This window comes from Schistocerca americana, chromosome 2 (assembly GCF_021461395.2).
Source record: "Schistocerca americana isolate TAMUIC-IGC-003095 chromosome 2, iqSchAmer2.1, whole genome shotgun sequence".
Lineage (NCBI taxonomy): Eukaryota > Metazoa > Arthropoda > Insecta > Orthoptera > Acrididae > Schistocerca > Schistocerca americana.
In genome coordinates, this window is record NC_060120.1 from 658417995 (window position 1) to 658436729 (window position 18735).

General features: G+C 43.6%; 1 protein-coding gene across 1 annotated transcript in view; it reads left to right on the plus strand.

The window, feature by feature from the left end:
• The window catches only part of LOC124596045, a 50180-nt gene extending 35161 nt beyond the window's left edge, over window positions 1-15019 (plus strand). Inside the window, exon 3 of the mRNA XM_047135017.1 lies at window positions 13908-15019. Within this exon, the coding sequence (XP_046990973.1) occupies window positions 13908-14303 (396 nt within the window). The 3' untranslated portion in view covers window positions 14304-15019. The remainder of the gene's footprint in view (window positions 1-13907) is intronic.
• The last annotated feature ends 3716 nt before the right edge of the window (window positions 15020-18735 follow it).

Here is an 18735-nt window from a genome sequence, read left to right on the forward strand (position 1 = left end):
CTACCGTGCTGGATATTAGGTGCAAGGAAGTCCATGGTCGTCGTCTCCACGGAAACCAACACTGCACAGTGCATTGTGGAAATCGCACCCAGGATGGCATCCCCACCCATGAGATGGAGAATGAGCAGGACAGCAATGCGACGATGAGAAAGCTGGCAAAAGGTCTCAATGCACGATGGACAGAATGCACCGTGTAAGGTGTCCTTACCAAATTGGCTCGCTCTTCAGAAGAATTTGGAAATATGGAGGTCAAACCCGCTATGGGACTAGCACATATAGGCCGAAACGTTTGAGACTGCTTTTAGTCGCCTCTTACGACAGGCAGGAATACCGTGGGCCTATTCTAACCCCCAAACCCGCAGGGGGTGAGTAAAGTCGAACTTAACTTTTTCTTCAGTTACGTTCCCCCTTAAATGAAGTCAATAAAAATTTGCAGATATTCAGATAGCGAGTAGTATAGTAGAACCTATGTCAGACCAGGACTAGTTTGCACTTAAATAACTTTGACAAGTGCATTTGGGCTAGAGATTTCATAGCTCTACTACCCATAATGACGCAAACCACACTTCCTTATCAATCACGTCACCACCATCATTTGACAAACTATGTCTTCCTACTCTATGACATTGTCACAGTCCAAGAAGCCACACCTTGTTTCTTGGAACAGTGGCGGCCATTACAATGAAACAACCAATCACAGTCTACTATTACTACAGCCATTGAAATGAATCAGCCAATGGGAATACAACCCCAGAGTAACCATTTTGACCAAGCTCAAAAGTACGTGAGCCACAACGCTAGGCAAATTGTTGCAACTTTGTTGTAACATTGGTAGCTACATTTTTTGCTACAACATGAGCTGATTCAGTTTTTGTTGCAACATGGTGCCATTTATTGCAATATTTACTTTAACATTGGCAAAGTATCAACCATGCATTTGGGATAATGGAAGTCACATATTGCACATACACACTATACGTTACTGGCGTTACGTTGCAAAAAATGGTTCAAATGGCTCTGAGCGTTATGGGACTTAACATCTGTGGTCATCAGTACCCTAGAACTTAGAACTACTTAAACCTAACTAAACTAAGGACATCACACACATCCGTGCCCGAGGCAGGATTCGAACCTGCGACCGTAGCGGTCACGCGGTGCCAAACTGAAGCGCTTAGAACCGCACGGCCACACCGGCCGGCCGTTACGTTGCACTTTTAGTAACAGCTTCCTGTGTCTTATTAGCTGACACCTCCAGTAGCTGATACCTTCAGCATCGGACACACCCCATAGCTGCACGCCAGTGGTTGACACCCACTGCACACACACATGGACACACACATGGACACACACACACACACACACACACACACACACACACACACACACACACACATTGTCAGCTACTGGTGGAACAACCCTGTTTGAGGATCCAGGGAAAGGCACACTGTCAAGCTGTGATATATACAGCGTCTCATTATGTCACCCACTTTGCCATGTTCTGGTTTTAGAATACTACATCAGTAATTAATGCATATTTGATTGTGTCAATAATTATTGTATGGCTTGCTTAGTACTTTATTTTCCACTTTGCATTAGGACAAGTTAGTATTATCATAAGAAGTTGACAAATATTTTGTACTGCATGATAAGGTTAACATCCTACCATACAATGTTTGACTGTCTGCGTTAGTGGGATGCACGTGTTTCTTATCTATATGAATGTTTATTACTACTGTTCAGTATGCTATTGCATAGAAGTACCACTTAGTTTTCATTGTGAAAGCATGATGACAAATATTTTGCAGAGCAACATTAAGTTAATACCCAGGCATGGAGTCACTATAACGTGTGCCTGTCTATGATGCTGCATAGTTAAAAGCCTAGAAACCATCTTTTCTTACCTATAAAATGTGTATTACTACTGTTCAGTGCGCTGTTTTGGAAAATGTATCAACAGCTCCACCTTCTCAGAGGTTTTTGTTAGAGGTTTGCATGTGGCGTTTATGCTCTCTCGAATTACTTGCTGCCTGTAGTTCTACGAAAGTTCGGCAGATATTTGTACAGCCAGTCCTTAACTGCAGTCCACCTCCCTGACGCTCACTCGAGGGTATCATGCTCGAAAAGCCTGACCACCTTATTTAGCTACTCGATCGCTGCTCAGTCACCCGCTGTAGGATCATGGTACGCGAATGTGACACTAAGAAGAGTGTGAAAGCGAAAATTAATTCGAAAGAATATACACAGAACGCGGAAGGTAATGGTCGTAGCAGTGATGGGCAGAGATTTTCAGTAGATACTGATGAACTAGTGATGTGAATTCGATACAGACAAGCTTCAGGCGGGAAACGGGGACTATGTGGAACAGCTTGTTTAGAATGCTACGTGTATAGTTATACACTAAGGAAACATCAAGGAAATTATGACGTAGGGAGGTGTCTCTGAAAAAATTATTGGTTATGATAACAACGTTGAAAAAGAACTCATGACGTTTACAGAGCCATTCAAAGAAGCAACAAAACTGATCGAAGGCGAGATTTATCCTACTTTCAGTTTGTATGGTAATGTTGCATAAACCCCTACTAACACAGTGCCTGAAGATACAAAGGCACGATTAAATTACTGCAGATTCAGTTTTCTTGTCTAAACGTACTCTGTTCCAGAAAATGAAAACTATAATTAATTGCAGAACGACTCTTTCACTGTCATTGGTATTTGACAGCACAGTTCAACTGTCGCATTATCGTCTATTAACTATAGATACTAAGAGCACCAAAAGTGCGCTATTACCGTCTCGTAGAGGGGAGAGTCGATTCGGACGTTGGCCTGCACAGAAGCATTCCTGTGGCCGACCTTCAGATTATTAAAAATGATGTCTGTCTGTGCTAATAATGAGATGTTAAATACTGTGCTTCAAATTTGTGTTGAAATATCTGTTCCAGATAGGCTAGAAGAAAATTATAGCATGACAGCTATCTTATCCTGTTTTTGTGATATCTTCAAATATTTATTTTGCGTAATTGAGAGAATGTGAGCTACATTCACCAGTCAAAAAAACCTATTCCCTGTTTTTAAGTGTGTCTTAACTGTGAACCATGTCATGCGCAATCAACTGATGTCGTTGACTAGTGCTGATCTCAATTGGATAGGCCGGCCTGGGTGGCCGAGCGATTCTAGGCGCTACAATCTGGAAACGCGTGACCGCTACGGTCGCAGGTTCGAATCCTGCCCCGGGCATGGATGTGTGTGCTGTCCTTAGGTTAGTTACGTTTAAGTAGTTCTAAGTTATAGGGGACTGATGACCTCAGAAGTTAAGTCCGATATTGCTCAGAGCCATTTGAACCAAATGGATAGTGGTTAGGACGACAATCCACTTGAGAGGAGGAAGCGTAACAGTAGTCTATTTCTCAAGCTATCTAATTTAATGAGAAGAATGTTTTGTTTTGTAGCCTCAAAAGCAGCTAGCGATAGGTATTTCAGTCTGCGGAGAACGTTAATTTGGACAGACGGAGTAAACTTGACCTGAAACGAGTAGACGATATCCTGTCAGTTCTTGTAATTACAACGGTAACAGAGAATAATTAGGGGACAATTCTAATTTCTTATGTGGTAAAAGTCGCACATGTAATTTTGTATCAATAAAGGAGATAGTCTTATAAACAAAACAGCAAGATGATTTTTCATTTCGAGACCGACCGTCATAACAAAAGTTTATTCTTAGTTTTCCCGTCAAACTTTGTGTTTCCAAGTTTTTAGATTGTTTGAAGCTGCTATTTTATCTTATTGACCATAATGATATCGCGTTTACACACTACTTTGCAGGAATACACTTTTACTGCATAACTAAATTGCTGCAAGTACAGTTATATCATCTAGTGGGAGTATGTCGGAAGCAACACTAACATGCATACACATACAGCAGCCAGCACACCAAACTGGGCTACCTCCGCCCTCCCCAAACCACAGAGCCTCGTTCAACCAGAGCCTGCCCCCTCTGAGTATTCATAGACGCCAAGTCCGACCGTAGTGTGCTAGAGCAAATTTGAGCGAGCAGACTGTACCATTTGCAGACTACTGGTTTTTGTTACTCATACAGACTATCTTCATTTATCGTATCAATGAAAAGAATTTGTTGGAGGTTGTCATTTTAATCATATTCCTATGCTAAATGCATTGCAAGCATGACAACATGTATGAATGAATGGAAATTTGATTAAAATATCGTTTTGTAAGCATAGATGTTATCAGTGCAAGTATAAGATATTATCCGTGCCAACATTATTGAGCTAATTCTTGTCGGCAAGTGCTGTGTAAGCTGTAATTTAGATAAGCAATAGTGTCCATAAGTGTTTTGCTTTTCTTTTCACTTCGAGTCACCTGTCTTTTGGCTATGTCAGATCAATCACTTCTTAAAAGCTTGTGCTCTGTCTCTCTCCCAATAGTTCTTCATTCTATCTGATCTCTTCTTTCTTTTCTCCTCTTAGTTTTGTCTTTGGTCATGGTCTTGCCTGTACCATTCTTAACATGACTTCGGTAATCTGGAGCTCTGTCAAATCCTTTCCCATTCCTTAAACCAATTGGGCTAGTCTATTTTTTTTTTTTTTTTTTGTAAAAGAAGTCAATGATTTGTTTAGTCAGTCTGTCTGGATTCATTCGGAGTATGTGTCCATAGAAATCGATCCTGCTTTTCCTCATGTTTTCCGTGAGTCTTACCGACTTTGCATAGAGGGCTTTATTTCTACAGAAAACTTGTTTGTTACTTTGGAATTTGGGACCCATGATCTTCCTCAAAATTTTGCTCTCCTTGATTTCCAACTTCTCCCTTTGCCCTCCCCCCCCCCCCCCCCCCCCCCATGGCTAGTGTCTCTGCTGCATAGAGTGCTTCCCTCTTAATTACTTTAATTACTGTGTTACAATGCCTTATTTTGGTGTTCCAAGAAAGGGCTGTCTTATTGTATATGTTTTTGGTTTTCTGGAAATCTATTTCCATTTTGGTCCTTCCTGCTTCCATTGCTTCCCCCTCAAGGTTGTTTCATTCATTCCATTCTCCTAGATACTTGAAACTCCTAACCACCTAAATATTTTGAACTTTGTTATAGTACCATTTCTTATGTTATTTGATAAATTTAATATGTGATACAGAGACCAAACTACGCTTTTATACTCTATCCGTAGTTCTAATACAAATGCCATGAGTATTTTAATGAGTAACACAGACAATTTAGTTGTTGAAATAGTTAATTTGAGTGTCTGCTGTGCCTGCAAAGTGTGGTGCAGATACCAGACTTCGGTCAGCAACATGCACTGCTTAACCTACACCTTTTATCTGCAGCGGAAATACGAATGCCATGTGTACATTTTCTTAATTTATAGAACAGTTATAACAGTGGTATCACACATGTTTTGTCTTCGATGACTTGCATATTTTGAGAAATAATTTTATTTTGGGGTATAGTTCGAATTTTTATTCGAAATCAGAGATCTGTGACTATATCTACATATTACGATAATCAACCATTATGTGTGTGTGAGAGTGGATGTGTGGTTGGATGAGTGGGTGAATGTTTGGTGGGTGGGTGGGTGTGTGAATGACATTGATAGGTGAGTGTACTGTATTCAGACATTTGCGAAAGTGCCAAGAGCATAAAGACTTGACCGATGAAGAGTGGGGTTACACGCGCTTCTCGGATGAGAGCAGGTTGTTCGCATAGTGTTTCTGGGTGAACACTCATATGGTGAGATGTGAGGAACATTGTCAAATGTGATAGTTTCTGGGTCCAGGTGTTAGGGCGTTGGAAGGCACTACACTTACTGGTAAACGTTATTGTGACGCTGTACTCCTTCCCTAGTTGCGTATTTTCATGGGTACGTTCGATTCTTACATCATTTTTGTGGATGACAGCACATGTTGAGGAGATTTTGGAACAAGAGGATAGTTGGCAGATGGACTAACTAACTGTTTTCCCTAACTTAAATCCTACAGACCATGTGTCCGACAAGAATGTAGCAATCTAACCATGTGTGGGAGGCATTGGGGAGATGTATTGCAGCACATGGACATGTACCAACAAGCATCCATCACACCTGTTTCTGAAGGGGTCCGCCAAATCTATTGGTAAAGCAAACAGAAGAGCTTCAACCTCAAGATAATCATCTATCAGCTGAAAACCACTCAGGTGGAGGAGTGGAACGCTGTACCACGCGAACTCCTTACCAACGTCTTAGCCAGTATGGGAGTGCATCACAGAGCATGCGCTACTGCCTGTGATGACCACACACCCTATTAAGAACCACGCCTCTCCCCTTTTCTAATATCCAGGGGCCATCAAAATTAGCGGTGATTTATTGGTTTTGACGAAAAGTCTCATTTCTGTTTGTCTCATTGTGTATATCTTCCAGTTTCCTTCAGTACTGTATTGTAGTAGTCCAAGTTTCATCAAGCTATGTTGCTTGGCAGTGACACATCAGGAAAAAGTTACTGTCGTCCTTACATTTTGGACACCAGTGTAGCAGAATATAGTTGCAACTAAGCCATGAGGTCACGGAAAGAAGTGACAGATACACAACGAGCAATTTTCTGTCACAACCTAAAATGTATCTATCTACAACTACAGTCACACTTTGCTGATTAGTGTAAAAGGTAGACGATGAGATACTTTTTACACTACCACTTACAATAAACTGTACTTCTTGTACAATTCAGGGGCACATCGCAGTTATCATAGAATGCATTTGCACGGTTATTTTCCACAGAAGCTGTCGCAAAACAGCTCAGTGCAACTTCTCTGCTTACTTTTATTTTCAGCAGGCGTTCAAAATAATGTTTTTCTACGGCAAGAGCAGCAAGACACCTTCTGAACACACTACCATACAGTTGTCGTATTTCGGCTGCCGGTAATCTTGAAATCACAAGCTCAATACCGTCTTCTAACTTTTCTAATGTATGGGGATTGGTTGCGCACACATTTTGTCCTAACATTCCCATATATTAAAAAAAAATCACATGGATTTCGTTCTGGTAAACGAGGAGGGCAGTCAACTATTCTACCACCATAAACGTTGCGTAATACTATCATAGACGCGTTCTGGGCATTGTCTTGTGTGAAATAAACTAAGGTATATACAGTAGTTGTTATTTCCCCAAAAACGGTTGCAGTAGATTACACATACAAGTATGAGAAGTTTTTATTATGTCCGACATAATTGATACCTGGAACCTAAATTGGAAAAATATTTATTTACACGCTTATGATGAATGTGAACAGTTTTGAGCCTTTAGTGAAATATTAACAATAATATAAAAAATACTTTTTGAAGTGTTTTCCAAAACTAATCAGTTAACATTTCTTCAGGAAGTTTACTGTGGCAGGAAGAGATATTCTTGGACAATGTAGTAAGTAATACAGTCTACCAAAACTTCAGTAATAGGAAAATAAAGCATCAAGTCCCTTGCTGGCTGATGTAACCCGTAGGACAAAAGTTAAAGTTCTGACAAGCACGTTCATTGTGAATGGTAAGTCCGCGCCAAGCGCGAGGTAATGAAAAAGTTAATGTTCCTAGCTACAGCCACTGAAACGATGACGAAGACGCGCTGAACTTGTAAGCCTGGTCCCGAACGGCGCAACGTCTTGGTTGAAGAGCGGTGGGTGTTGGCAGACTTGACGACGACAGCGGGGGAAACTCTGGTGAAGTTCATCGGTTCCGGACAGGTGATGTCACTGCCTCCTCCCGCCCCGGCCCGAGCTTAAACCCTCGATGCGCAGAGTACTACGTCTTTATGGCTGGCTGGGTCGCGCAAGCACAACATAGTCTTGATCGGCGCACGCCAATGCTAGCTGTACGAGATAGATGAGATTTTGTCAAGGCCACTGGCTTCGCCAGCTGATGGTCTGGTCGCTGACTTCTTGGCCCTGCCGCGGTTCGAATGAAGCTAAAGGCGTTTGAAATGCGTGGCCGGTAGAAAATTTTTTTGAAAACTTTGTGGTAAGTTCGTATGGCACCAAACTGCTGAGGTCATCGGTCCCTAGGCTTACACACTACTTAATCTAACTTATGCTAAAGACAACTCACACACCCATGCCAGAGAGAGGACTCGAACCTCCGACAAGGGGAACCGCGTGAACCATGACAAGGCGCCTAAGACCGCGCAGCCACCCCGCACGGCTGGCGGACAAACATTTGGCCGCCGGCGCCCCGCGGCAGACGCGCCACAGCGGTTATGATACACTCCTGGAAATGGAAAAAACAACACATTGACACCGGTGTGTCAGACCCACCATACTTGCTCCGGACACTGCGAGAGGGCTGTACAAGCAATGATCACACGCACGGCACAGCGGACACACCAGGAACCGCGGTGTTGGCCGTCGAATGGTGCTGGCTGCGCAGCATTTGTGCACCGCCGCCGTCAGTGTCAGCCAGTTGGCGTGGCATACGGAGCTCCATCGCAGTCTTTAACACTGGTAGCATGCCGTGACAGCGTGGACGTGAACCGTATGTGCAGTTGACGGACTTTGAGCGAGGGCGTATAGTGGGCATGCGGGAGGCCGGGTGGACGTACCGCCGAATTGCTCAACACGTGGGGCGTGAGGTCTCCACAGTACATCGATGTTGTCGCCAGTGGTCGGCGGAAGGTGCACGTGCCCGTCGACCTGGGACCGGACCGCAGCGACGCACGGATGCACGCCAAGACCGCAGGATCCTACGCAGTGCCGTAGGGGACCGCACCGCCACTTCCCAGCAAATTAGGGACACTGTTGCTCCTGGGGTATCGGCGAGGACCACTCGCAACCGTCTCCCTGAAACTGGGCTACGGTCCCGCACACCGTTAGGCCGTCTTCCGCTCACGCCCCAACATCGTGCAGCCCGCCTCCAGTGGTGTCGCGACAGGCGTGAATGGAGGGACGAATGGAGACGTGTCGTCTTCAGCGATGAGAGTCGCTTCTGCCTTGGTGCCAATGATGGTCGTATGCGTGTTTGGCGCCGTGCAGGTGAGCGCCACAATCAGGACTGCATACGACCGAGGCACACAGGGCCAACACCCGGCATCATGGTGTGGGGAGCGATCTCCTACACTGGCCGTACACCACTGGTGATCGTCGAGGGGACACTGAATAGTGCACGGTACATCCAAACCGTCATCGAACCCATCGTTCTACCATTCCTAGACCGGCAAGGGAACTTGCTGTTCCAACAGGACAATGCACGTCCGCGTGTATCCCGTGCCACCCAACGTGCTCTAGAAGGTGTAAGTCAACTACCCTGGCCAGCAAGATCTCCGGATCTGTCCCCCATTGAGCATGTTTGGGACTGGATGAAGCGTCGTCTCACGCGGTCTGCACGTCCAGCACGAACGCTGGTCCAACTGAGGCGCCAGGTGGAAATGGCATGGCAAGCCGTTCCACAGGACTACATCCAGCATCTCTACGATCGTCTCCATGGGAGAATAGCAGCCTGCATTGCTGCGAAATGTGGATATACACTGTACTAGTGCCGACATTGTGCATGCTCTGTTGCCTGTGTCTATGTGCCTGTGGTTCTGTCAGTGTGATCATGTGATGTATCTGACCCCAGGAATGTGTCAATAAAGTTTCCCCTTCCTGGGACAATGAATTCACGGTGTTCTTATTTCAATTTCCAGGAGTGTATGACACGAAGCTCGGTCCAGTACTTGGTGCTGTAGTAAATGCGCATCTCGTTCCCGTTTCCACATCGTGCAGAGCCTCCTGCTGTAATTGACGAGAGTTTTCAGAACTCTGCGAGTTCCCATATCCCCCTAAATGAAACCGTGCTGCATCAGAAAAGAGAGAGAATTTAAGGCTGGCGTGGCCAGTAATGGAACTGCCTTTGAGCAGCGGTCAGTCGAATGCACTTGTAGGGTACTCAGTTCGAATTTGCACGCAGCTCTGGGATAGATGCCACTGATACGTCAGCCTAAAGTGCTAAATGGCTAAACTACGAACGCCGATATCTTTCTGTGGGCGCTCCTAACTCGTCCACGCTCTTGGTTAAAAGACTTGTTTTATTAGACCTTTAACACGGATCCAGTCTCATTTATCTTTTCATTTACCTTTATGTTATACAGTGATTACTAATGCATAAATGCAAGACGCCATTCCACCTGAGACTGTATTCAGACGTAGCTCAACAGAAGACACCTTCTGTAGATGCTTTGTGTATTCTCCTGCAGTGATCAGAGCCTCCTTACGAGAATACTGGTTCCCATGCAACACTGGAAAGATGTGAAACATCGAATCGTTAGTTTGCTCTAGTCGCGGGGGAGGCAAAAGTGATTACTTCTTTGTAGTGGAATTTAGTTTTCATAGTATACTCGGGAAAATGAGTAAGGGTCTCCGAAGTGTTAGGGGTTGATTATGATGACATGGTGTGAGGCTTTATTTTGGTACGAATTAATTGTGACCTTTTATTAATGTCTCTGTTGCAGTGTCTTTGGAGGTAATGAGTCCTGACGGCTACGGATTCCACAGCACTCCGTATCCTAGTCGTCTAGCGTGTGACAATTCTCTTTGAATTAGATTTTTCTTTGGGTGTTTATATACAGGCAGAGCTGCACAGTGGTGCAGTCATTAGCTTTATCGCTCCACGTCAATCTGTTGTCCACACTTTCTGCTGTCGAGGTGGCGAGTGCGTATCTGTGTCTCTCTGGACGTCATATTAAATTGAGAGCACCGTGATAACAGTGTCCTGAGTCTGGGTCAGTTTCTATTCTACCTCTGCAGAATGGATAAATAGTTTCCTGGTGGCATATAGCGCTAGCTACTTTGCTATACTGCCGTTGTATATACAGGATGGTCAACTGATCGTGACCGGGCCAAATATCTCACGAAATAAGAATCAAACGAAAAAACTGCAAAGGACGAAACTTGTCTAGCTTGAAGGGGTAAACCACATGGCGCTATGTTTGGCCCGCTAGATGGCGCTGCTATAGGTCAAACGGATATCAATTGCGTTTTTTAAAATAGGAACCCCCTTTTTTTTATTACATATTCGTGTAGTACGTAAAGAAATATGAATTTTATCGTTGGACCACTTTTTTCGCTTTGTGATAAATGGCGCTGTAATAGTCACAAACATATGGCTCACAATTTTAGCCGAACATTTGATAACAGGTAGTTTTTTTAAATTATAGTACAGAACGTAGTTGCGTTTGAACATTTTATTTCGGTTGTTCCAACGTGATGTATGTACCTTTGTGAACTTATCATTTCTGAGAACGCATGCTGTTACAGCGTGATTAGCTGTAAATACTACATTAATGCAATAAATGCTCAAAATGGTATCCGTCAAACTCAATGCATTTGGCAATACGTGTAACGACATTCCTCTCAACAGCGAGTAGTTCGCCTTCCGTAATGTTCGCACATGCATTGACAATGCGCTGATGCATGTTGTCAGGCGTTGTCGGTGGATCACGATAGCAAATATCCTTCAACTTTCCCCACGGAAAGAAATCCGGTGAACGTACGGGCCATGGTGTGGTGGTTCCACAACCAATCCACCTGTCAGGAAATATGCTATTCAACACCGCTTCAACCGCACGCGAGCTATGTGCCGGACATCCATCATGTTGGAAGTAAATCGCCATTCTGTCACGCAGTGAAATATCTTGTAGTAACATCGGTAGAGCATTATGTAGGAAATCAGCATGCATTGCACCATTTAGACTGCCATCGATAAACTGGGGGCCAATTATCCTTCCTCCCATAATGCCGCGCCACACGTTAACCGCCAAGGTCGCTGATGTTCCACTTGTCGCAGCCATCGTGGATTTTCCGTTGCCCAATAGTGCATTTTATGCCGGTTTACGTTACCGCTGTTGGTGAATGACGCTTCGACGCTAAATAGAACGCGTGCAAAAAATCTGTCATCGTCCCGTAATTTCTCTTGTCCCCAGTGGCAGAACTGTATACGACGTTCAAAGTCGTCGCCATGAAATTCCTGGTGCACAGACATATGGTACGGGTGCAATCGACGTTGATGTAGCATTCTCAATACCGACGTTTTTGAGACTCCCGATTCTCGTGGAATTTTTATGCTACTGATGTGCGGATTAGCCGCGACAGCAGCTAAAACACCTACTTGGGCATCATCATTTGTTGCAGGTCGTGGCTGACGTTTCACATGTGGCTGAACACTTTCTGTTTTCTTAAATAACATAAATATCCGGTGAACGGTCCGGACACTTCAATGATGTCGTCCTGGATACCGAGCAGCATACATAGCACACGCCCGTTGGGCATTTTGATCACAGTAGCCGTACATCAACACGATATCGACCCTTTCCGCAATTGGTAAACGGTCCATTTTAACACGGGTAATGTATCACGAAGCAAATATCGTCCGCACTGACGGAATGTTCCGTGATACCACGTACTTACACGTTTGTGACTTACTGCGGACGGCCGGTGTGGCCGAGCACTGACGGAATGTTCCGTGATACCACGTACTTGCACGTTAGTGACTTACTGCGGACGGCCAGTGTGGCCGAGCGGTTCTAGGCGCTACAGTCTGGAACCGCGCGACCACTACGGTCGCAGGTTGGAATCCTGCCTCGGGCATGGATGTGTGTGATGCCCTTAGGTTAGTTACGTTTAAGTAGTTCTAAGTTCTAGGGGACTGATAACCTTAAAAGTTAAGTCCCATAGTGCTCAGAACCATTTGAATCATTTGAACTCTTACTGTGCCATCTATCACAGATGGAAAAAAGTGGTCCAACTAAAACATTCAGATTTCTTTACGTACTACGCGATTATGTAATAAAAAATGGGTGTTCCTATTTTAATAAAGCAGTTGATAACCGGTTGACATATTTCAGCGCCATCTAGCGGGCCAACCATACGAAATCTGGTTTCTTCCTTCAAGCTAGACGAGCTTCGTTCTTTGTAGTTTTTTCGTTTGATGATTATTTCATGAGATATTTGGCCCGGTCGCTATGAATTGACCACCCTGTATATCACTCGATAAGATCTCTGGAAGCGAATTCCATCATACAGGTTGGAGTAGCGGCATGATACACAGTTATAATACGTCATAAAATTGCGTCACGACCTCTGCAGGGGAAGGGGAACGGAAAGTACGTTAGTTCTGCGGTGAATGACGAAATAGTTTTCAGACTTCACGACAAATGACTCGGGGCACACTTGCTAGTAGTCTGTATCCACTCCATGTTTCTTCTTCCAGACCTGACACATTCTTCTGTTTGGCAGGGCAGAACGCTAGGTTCCCACTAACACTCTACATCTACACCTACATTTACACTCCGCAAACCACCCAACGGTGTGTGGTGGAGGGCACTTTACGTGCCAGTGTCATTACCTCACTTTCCTGTTCCAGTCGCGTATGGTTCGCGGGAAGAACGACTGCCGGAAAGCCTCCGTGGGCGCTCGAATCTCTCTAATTTTATATTCGTGATCTCTTCGGCAGGTATAAGTAGGGGGAAGCAATATATTCGATACCTCATACAGATACGCACCCTCTCGAAACCTGGACAGCAAGCTACACCTCGGTGCATAGCGCCCCTCTTACCAAGTCTGCCACTTGAGTTTGCTAAACATCTCCGTAACGCTATCACGCTTACCAAATAACCCTGTGACGAAAGGCGCCGCTCTTCTTTGGCTATTCTCTATCTCCTCTCTCAACGGATTCCACACTGATGAGCAATACTCCAGCTAACTACTCCCTCTTTCACTTGTTTGCCTATAAACTGGCTACGAGGTGCTCAGTGATCTTCCACGGCTCTTCATTTGAAATCAGCTATCACTGTTTGATATTAATAATTTACATTAGCTGAAGTTGAAACGTAGTTCCAAAACTTCTACGCTCTGTACTTGTGAAAGTCGACGTACTCCGTAGAAATTTACCTAATAGCTGACTGTTTGGTGGCATTACAGTGTTCATCAGTAACCAGCCCGGCCTCGGACCTGCTGTACTTCCTGTACTCGAGCGCCAGCGAAGACGTCCACCGCCACCACATGGAGGACCTGCTGCGTGAGTACCACAGCACGCTGGTGGGCCTGCTGCGGCGTCTGGGACTGGAACAGCAGGCAGAGGCCTACACCTTCGAGGAGCTCAAGAAGGACATGGACCACTGCTTAGTAATCGGTGTTTTCTTTAGTTCCTTGAGTGGAATGGTCCTCACTTCCGAGAAACACGGTGCAGAGTATGCAAAAGCATTCAACGATCAAGAGAACTTGGATGACGCTGTCTATAAGTCATTTAGAAATCCGTATACATTGTCCTACTTGAAATACCTTGCACCACTTTTCGTTAACAAAGGAATTTTATGATCATATTGAAAACTCTTGGTCTCTTTTTAAATGCATAGGATCTAATCGTCGACATCTCTGAAAGAGATGCCATAAGAAATAATCGTCGAATCATCGTCACTTACAAAAGGAAGCTTCATTAGCGACCAGCACAATTCGCTAACATATCTGAATGACGTAATTACAGTACGTCACCGCTAGTAAACTTTGCTAAGATGTGTGTGTATCCGATTTACATTCTCTCGAAGTATATATGTGACAGAGCGTTTCCTATAGTTCATACTTAACAAGTGACTGCCAATTTTCGTAGGATAAACTGAAACTAGTGTATATCTGCACTGCTTCACGACAACCTTGATCTTTTCTACTTACAATAAAACTAAAACAAATAAAAGATGGTTAATAGAAATAATTTATTTGGATTGTATTCATAGCATGTATCTTCACTGCTTCCTGAAAATATTCATGTTTTCTACTTACAACACAATTAACACTTATAAACGTGTACTAATAGAAATATTTCGTGCGGATTGTACTTACAGAAATGTAACGAATGCTTGATCCTTTTGTTATCCCATTTTTAAACAAATGTCAATAGAGGTGAGCGTTTCGACCGAAACACTTACATGGATACACAGTGTATGTGAGGTCAACTGACAAACCTCAGAGGTTACTGAGACAAGTCTGCTGAGTGGTACGACATACGGAAAGTTTGGGCTCCGTTAGTAAACAGTTTCCTTTCGCGAGAGACTGAAAGAAACCATCGGCACAATAATTCTTGCACATATCATTGTGGCTATCTTAGAGTATGATCTAGTAATAATTAGTATCCATGAAACTGTCCAACTTTAGGTGGCATCGACACATTACACTTTCTATATTTGGATGACACTTGATGTACGGTACAGGTTTTTGTATATTGCTCCAGTTTTCGGTGTGATTTTCGCATCACAGTTCTACCTCGTTCGGTACTAAACGGTTTATCATGACCATGCATGTAATTTTCTGAACAGCTATTTTCTGTAATCACTTCTTCAGGGCAACAGAACAGAAAATTCAATATGTTCCCAAGAGTATTGCAATGGTAGCATGCAAATGTCCACTGGGGATTCTTGCATTATTGCATTCTTGCATTCTTTTTGGTCAGTTTCGTAATCTGCCACTCTGTGAAGGACTTCCCAGGGGAGGGAACACAAGTAATATGTGAGTAGTTTGTGATTGGTAGTAATATTAATGTATCGTATCCCCAAACACAGTACTTACACTATCATCAAATTCCTTCACAACGTGAGTCTGGCGTTGGTAGGCTTCTACCAGGGATGTTCAGTAAGCGATGCAACACACTTTTTTCTGCAAGAAAATTGTTCACATTCAGGATTCCAATACACCATTCATTACCCATTGTTTTAGTTACAAAACCCTATTGTTAAATACAATCTCGTTCAATGCGACAGCCTTACTCCACCTTACTGGGGGGAGAGGGGGGGGGGCACCATTCCCGGGTGGTACCACTCTACTGTTAGACGTCAGAGTCGACATTTTGCTACCTCAATAAGCTCCCCATCATCCACCTACTGCTTCCTGTGGAGTGTATCCCGGACCGGGCCAAAGAGATCCAAGACGAAAGGTGCGAGATCTGGGCTGCAGGCACACGACTTTCAGCACCCCAACTGTTGGACGAATGTGTCAGAACTACCAGCAGAGACGTCCAGTTGAGCAGCGAGGTGATTGACTGTAATCCGTCAATCATGTCATCTTAGAGTATCCGTGAATTCCAACACTGAAGGAGTCAGTGGCCGCTGTCACACAGAAGATCAGACACAACTGCGCGAACTTTAATTCACCAGCAGCCGTGTAACTGAGCTGTTATTTAATTTAATTTTGACTACCATTTTCAGCATTCCGCTATGCCATCATAAGGCACCATATGCATCGCTAAAAAAACAAGCGACATTGTCTTACAGTGCCATATATTCCTGGACGTCGTGAATTCAACACCGTATCTCAAGTGCTTCATTCGGAGACCTGATTGGAATCAAGTATCAAGTACCTGGAAAATGGCTCAGATGGCTCTGAGCACTATGGGACTCAACTGCTGTGGTCATCAGTCCCCTAGAACTTAGAACTACTGAAACCTAACTAACCTAAGGACATCACACACATCCATGCCCGAGGCAGGATTCGAACCTGCGACCGTAGCAGTCGTACTGTTAAGGACTGCGCGCCTAGAAGTACCTGGAAGAGACCTGGTTGGATATATATGTATAGGGTGGTCAGAAAATCTGTGAAATGCTTGTAGGGATGTTACAGGGCAGGTTGTACTGAGACATAAATGTTAAGAAAGAAATTCGATACGTTGCTTCGTTTCCGAGTTATTTAGCATTAAAGTTAGCCAATCGGGGCGTCCCGCTCTCACATTCAAGCGGCCTGCCAGGGGCGGTGTTGCCCAACAAGTGCTTTGACTCGTTAGCTGAAACTTGAATTTACGCGCGCGACGCCCAGATTGTCTAACTTCAATGCTAAATATCTCGGAAACGGAGCAGCGTATCGAATTTCTTTCTTAACATTTATGTCTCAGTACAACCTGCCCTGTAACATCCCTACAGGCGTTGCACACATTTTCTGACAACCCTATATATATATATATATATATATATATATATATATATATATATATAGAGAGAGAGAGAGAGAGAGAGAGAGAGAGAGAGAGAGAGAGACAAAACATTTACAGAGGCAGATTTTGCTTTGCTCCTACAAGTAATGTACTGGTTATGAACTCCAGAGTACAACTGAAATCATACCCACTGCGTTCATTTTGTAGTCAGCAGCCTATGAGATGAGAATAGGTAGATATAGTGTGTGGGAATGGAGATGATAGCAATGCGAGTGCAGAGGCTCGTGACCGAAAATTAAGGAAATATGAAACGGATAACCTAAAATAACAAGAAACTTTTAAGAGTTCAAAAAGGAGAATCCATCAACGTTTGAGTGAAAAAAGGGAAAAGAATACAACAGAAGACAAATGGGTACATCTGAAAGACAAAAAAAAAGTGAAGGCAGAGGAGGATCAAATAGGAAAAAGACGATTCGTATTAGAACTTCTCCTATAAAACAAAAGATATTGAATTTCACTGACAAAAGTAGAAAATATAAAAATGTAGTAAGTGACCTAAGCGAAAGAATACAATTGTCTGAAATAAAAGATTGACAGAAACTGGCTGACAAAAATGGCTCATGGTTAAACACAAGGCTGTAGAGGCATGTATGTTTAGATGAAAGATAGATGACACCTATAGGAGAATTAAAGAAATCTTTAGAGAAAAGAGAAGCACCTGTATAAAATAATACCTTAGATAGCAAGCCAATACTAAACAAAGAAGATGAAGTTGAAAGATGGAACCGCTGTACATAAGCAACGAACTTGAAGACAATGTTATAGAAAGAGAAAAGGAAGTAGTTGAAGGTGAGGTGGGAAGAATTTGATTAACCACTGAAAACCCCAAGTATAAACCACGCTCTGGGAATTGATACTGTTATGATCTGTAACAAAACTACATTGACACATGCTACACGCCCAAGTGTAAACATATTCTTCTTGACTGTCAGGAGGTGGATCTCATTTGTACATGTATACCGTGTTCTGCATGTCAGAAGTTCTCTGTGATCTTTACAGACGACTGTTTCTGGTAATTGTTATGTCATTCAGTCTGAGATCAGTGGTAGTGCATGGTTTCAGTCAGCATGGATCCAAAGGATTATCCACGAGCCTCTGCACTGCCATAATTAACGTCTTCATTCCCACACAGTATATCTTCCTAATCTCATCTCACTCTACTGCTGGTGCTACAAAATAAATTCAATGGATATTGGTATGATTTCGCTAATAGCCCACTTCTACTCTTGACACCATCATTGTTGGTATGCATACCATCTCTTCAGCAAATGTGCATGTGGTAACAGTAATTATTGTCATGAGAGGTGGAGGTCAATAAAGAGAAAATTCTCAAAGTGTCTACAATTCAATTCAAGAAATAAAACATCAGAACATTAGTAGGTGCTGTCATGTAATGTCGAAAGTTCCAAGAGGCCTTTCGTGAATGAGGCTGCTGTACACAGATAAGTTCCAACGCTAGAAAACTGTAGCGAAATACAGGAAGATCTGCAGAGGATCGACTCTTGGTGCAAGAAGCGGAAATTGACGCTGACTGCAAACAAATGCGATTACACGAACAGAACAATTTCAGAACAATCACTGGAAGCAGTTACTTCCATCAATACCTGATGGTGTGCGTACAGAGCAATTTGAAATGGAACTCTCAAGTAAAATTCCTTGCCGCAATAGTAACACCGGTTCCCGTCAGAACACTGAAGTTAAGCACTCTCGGGCTGGGCTAGCACCTGGATGGGTGACCATCTGGTCTTCCGAGCGCTGTTAGCAAGCAGGGTGTTG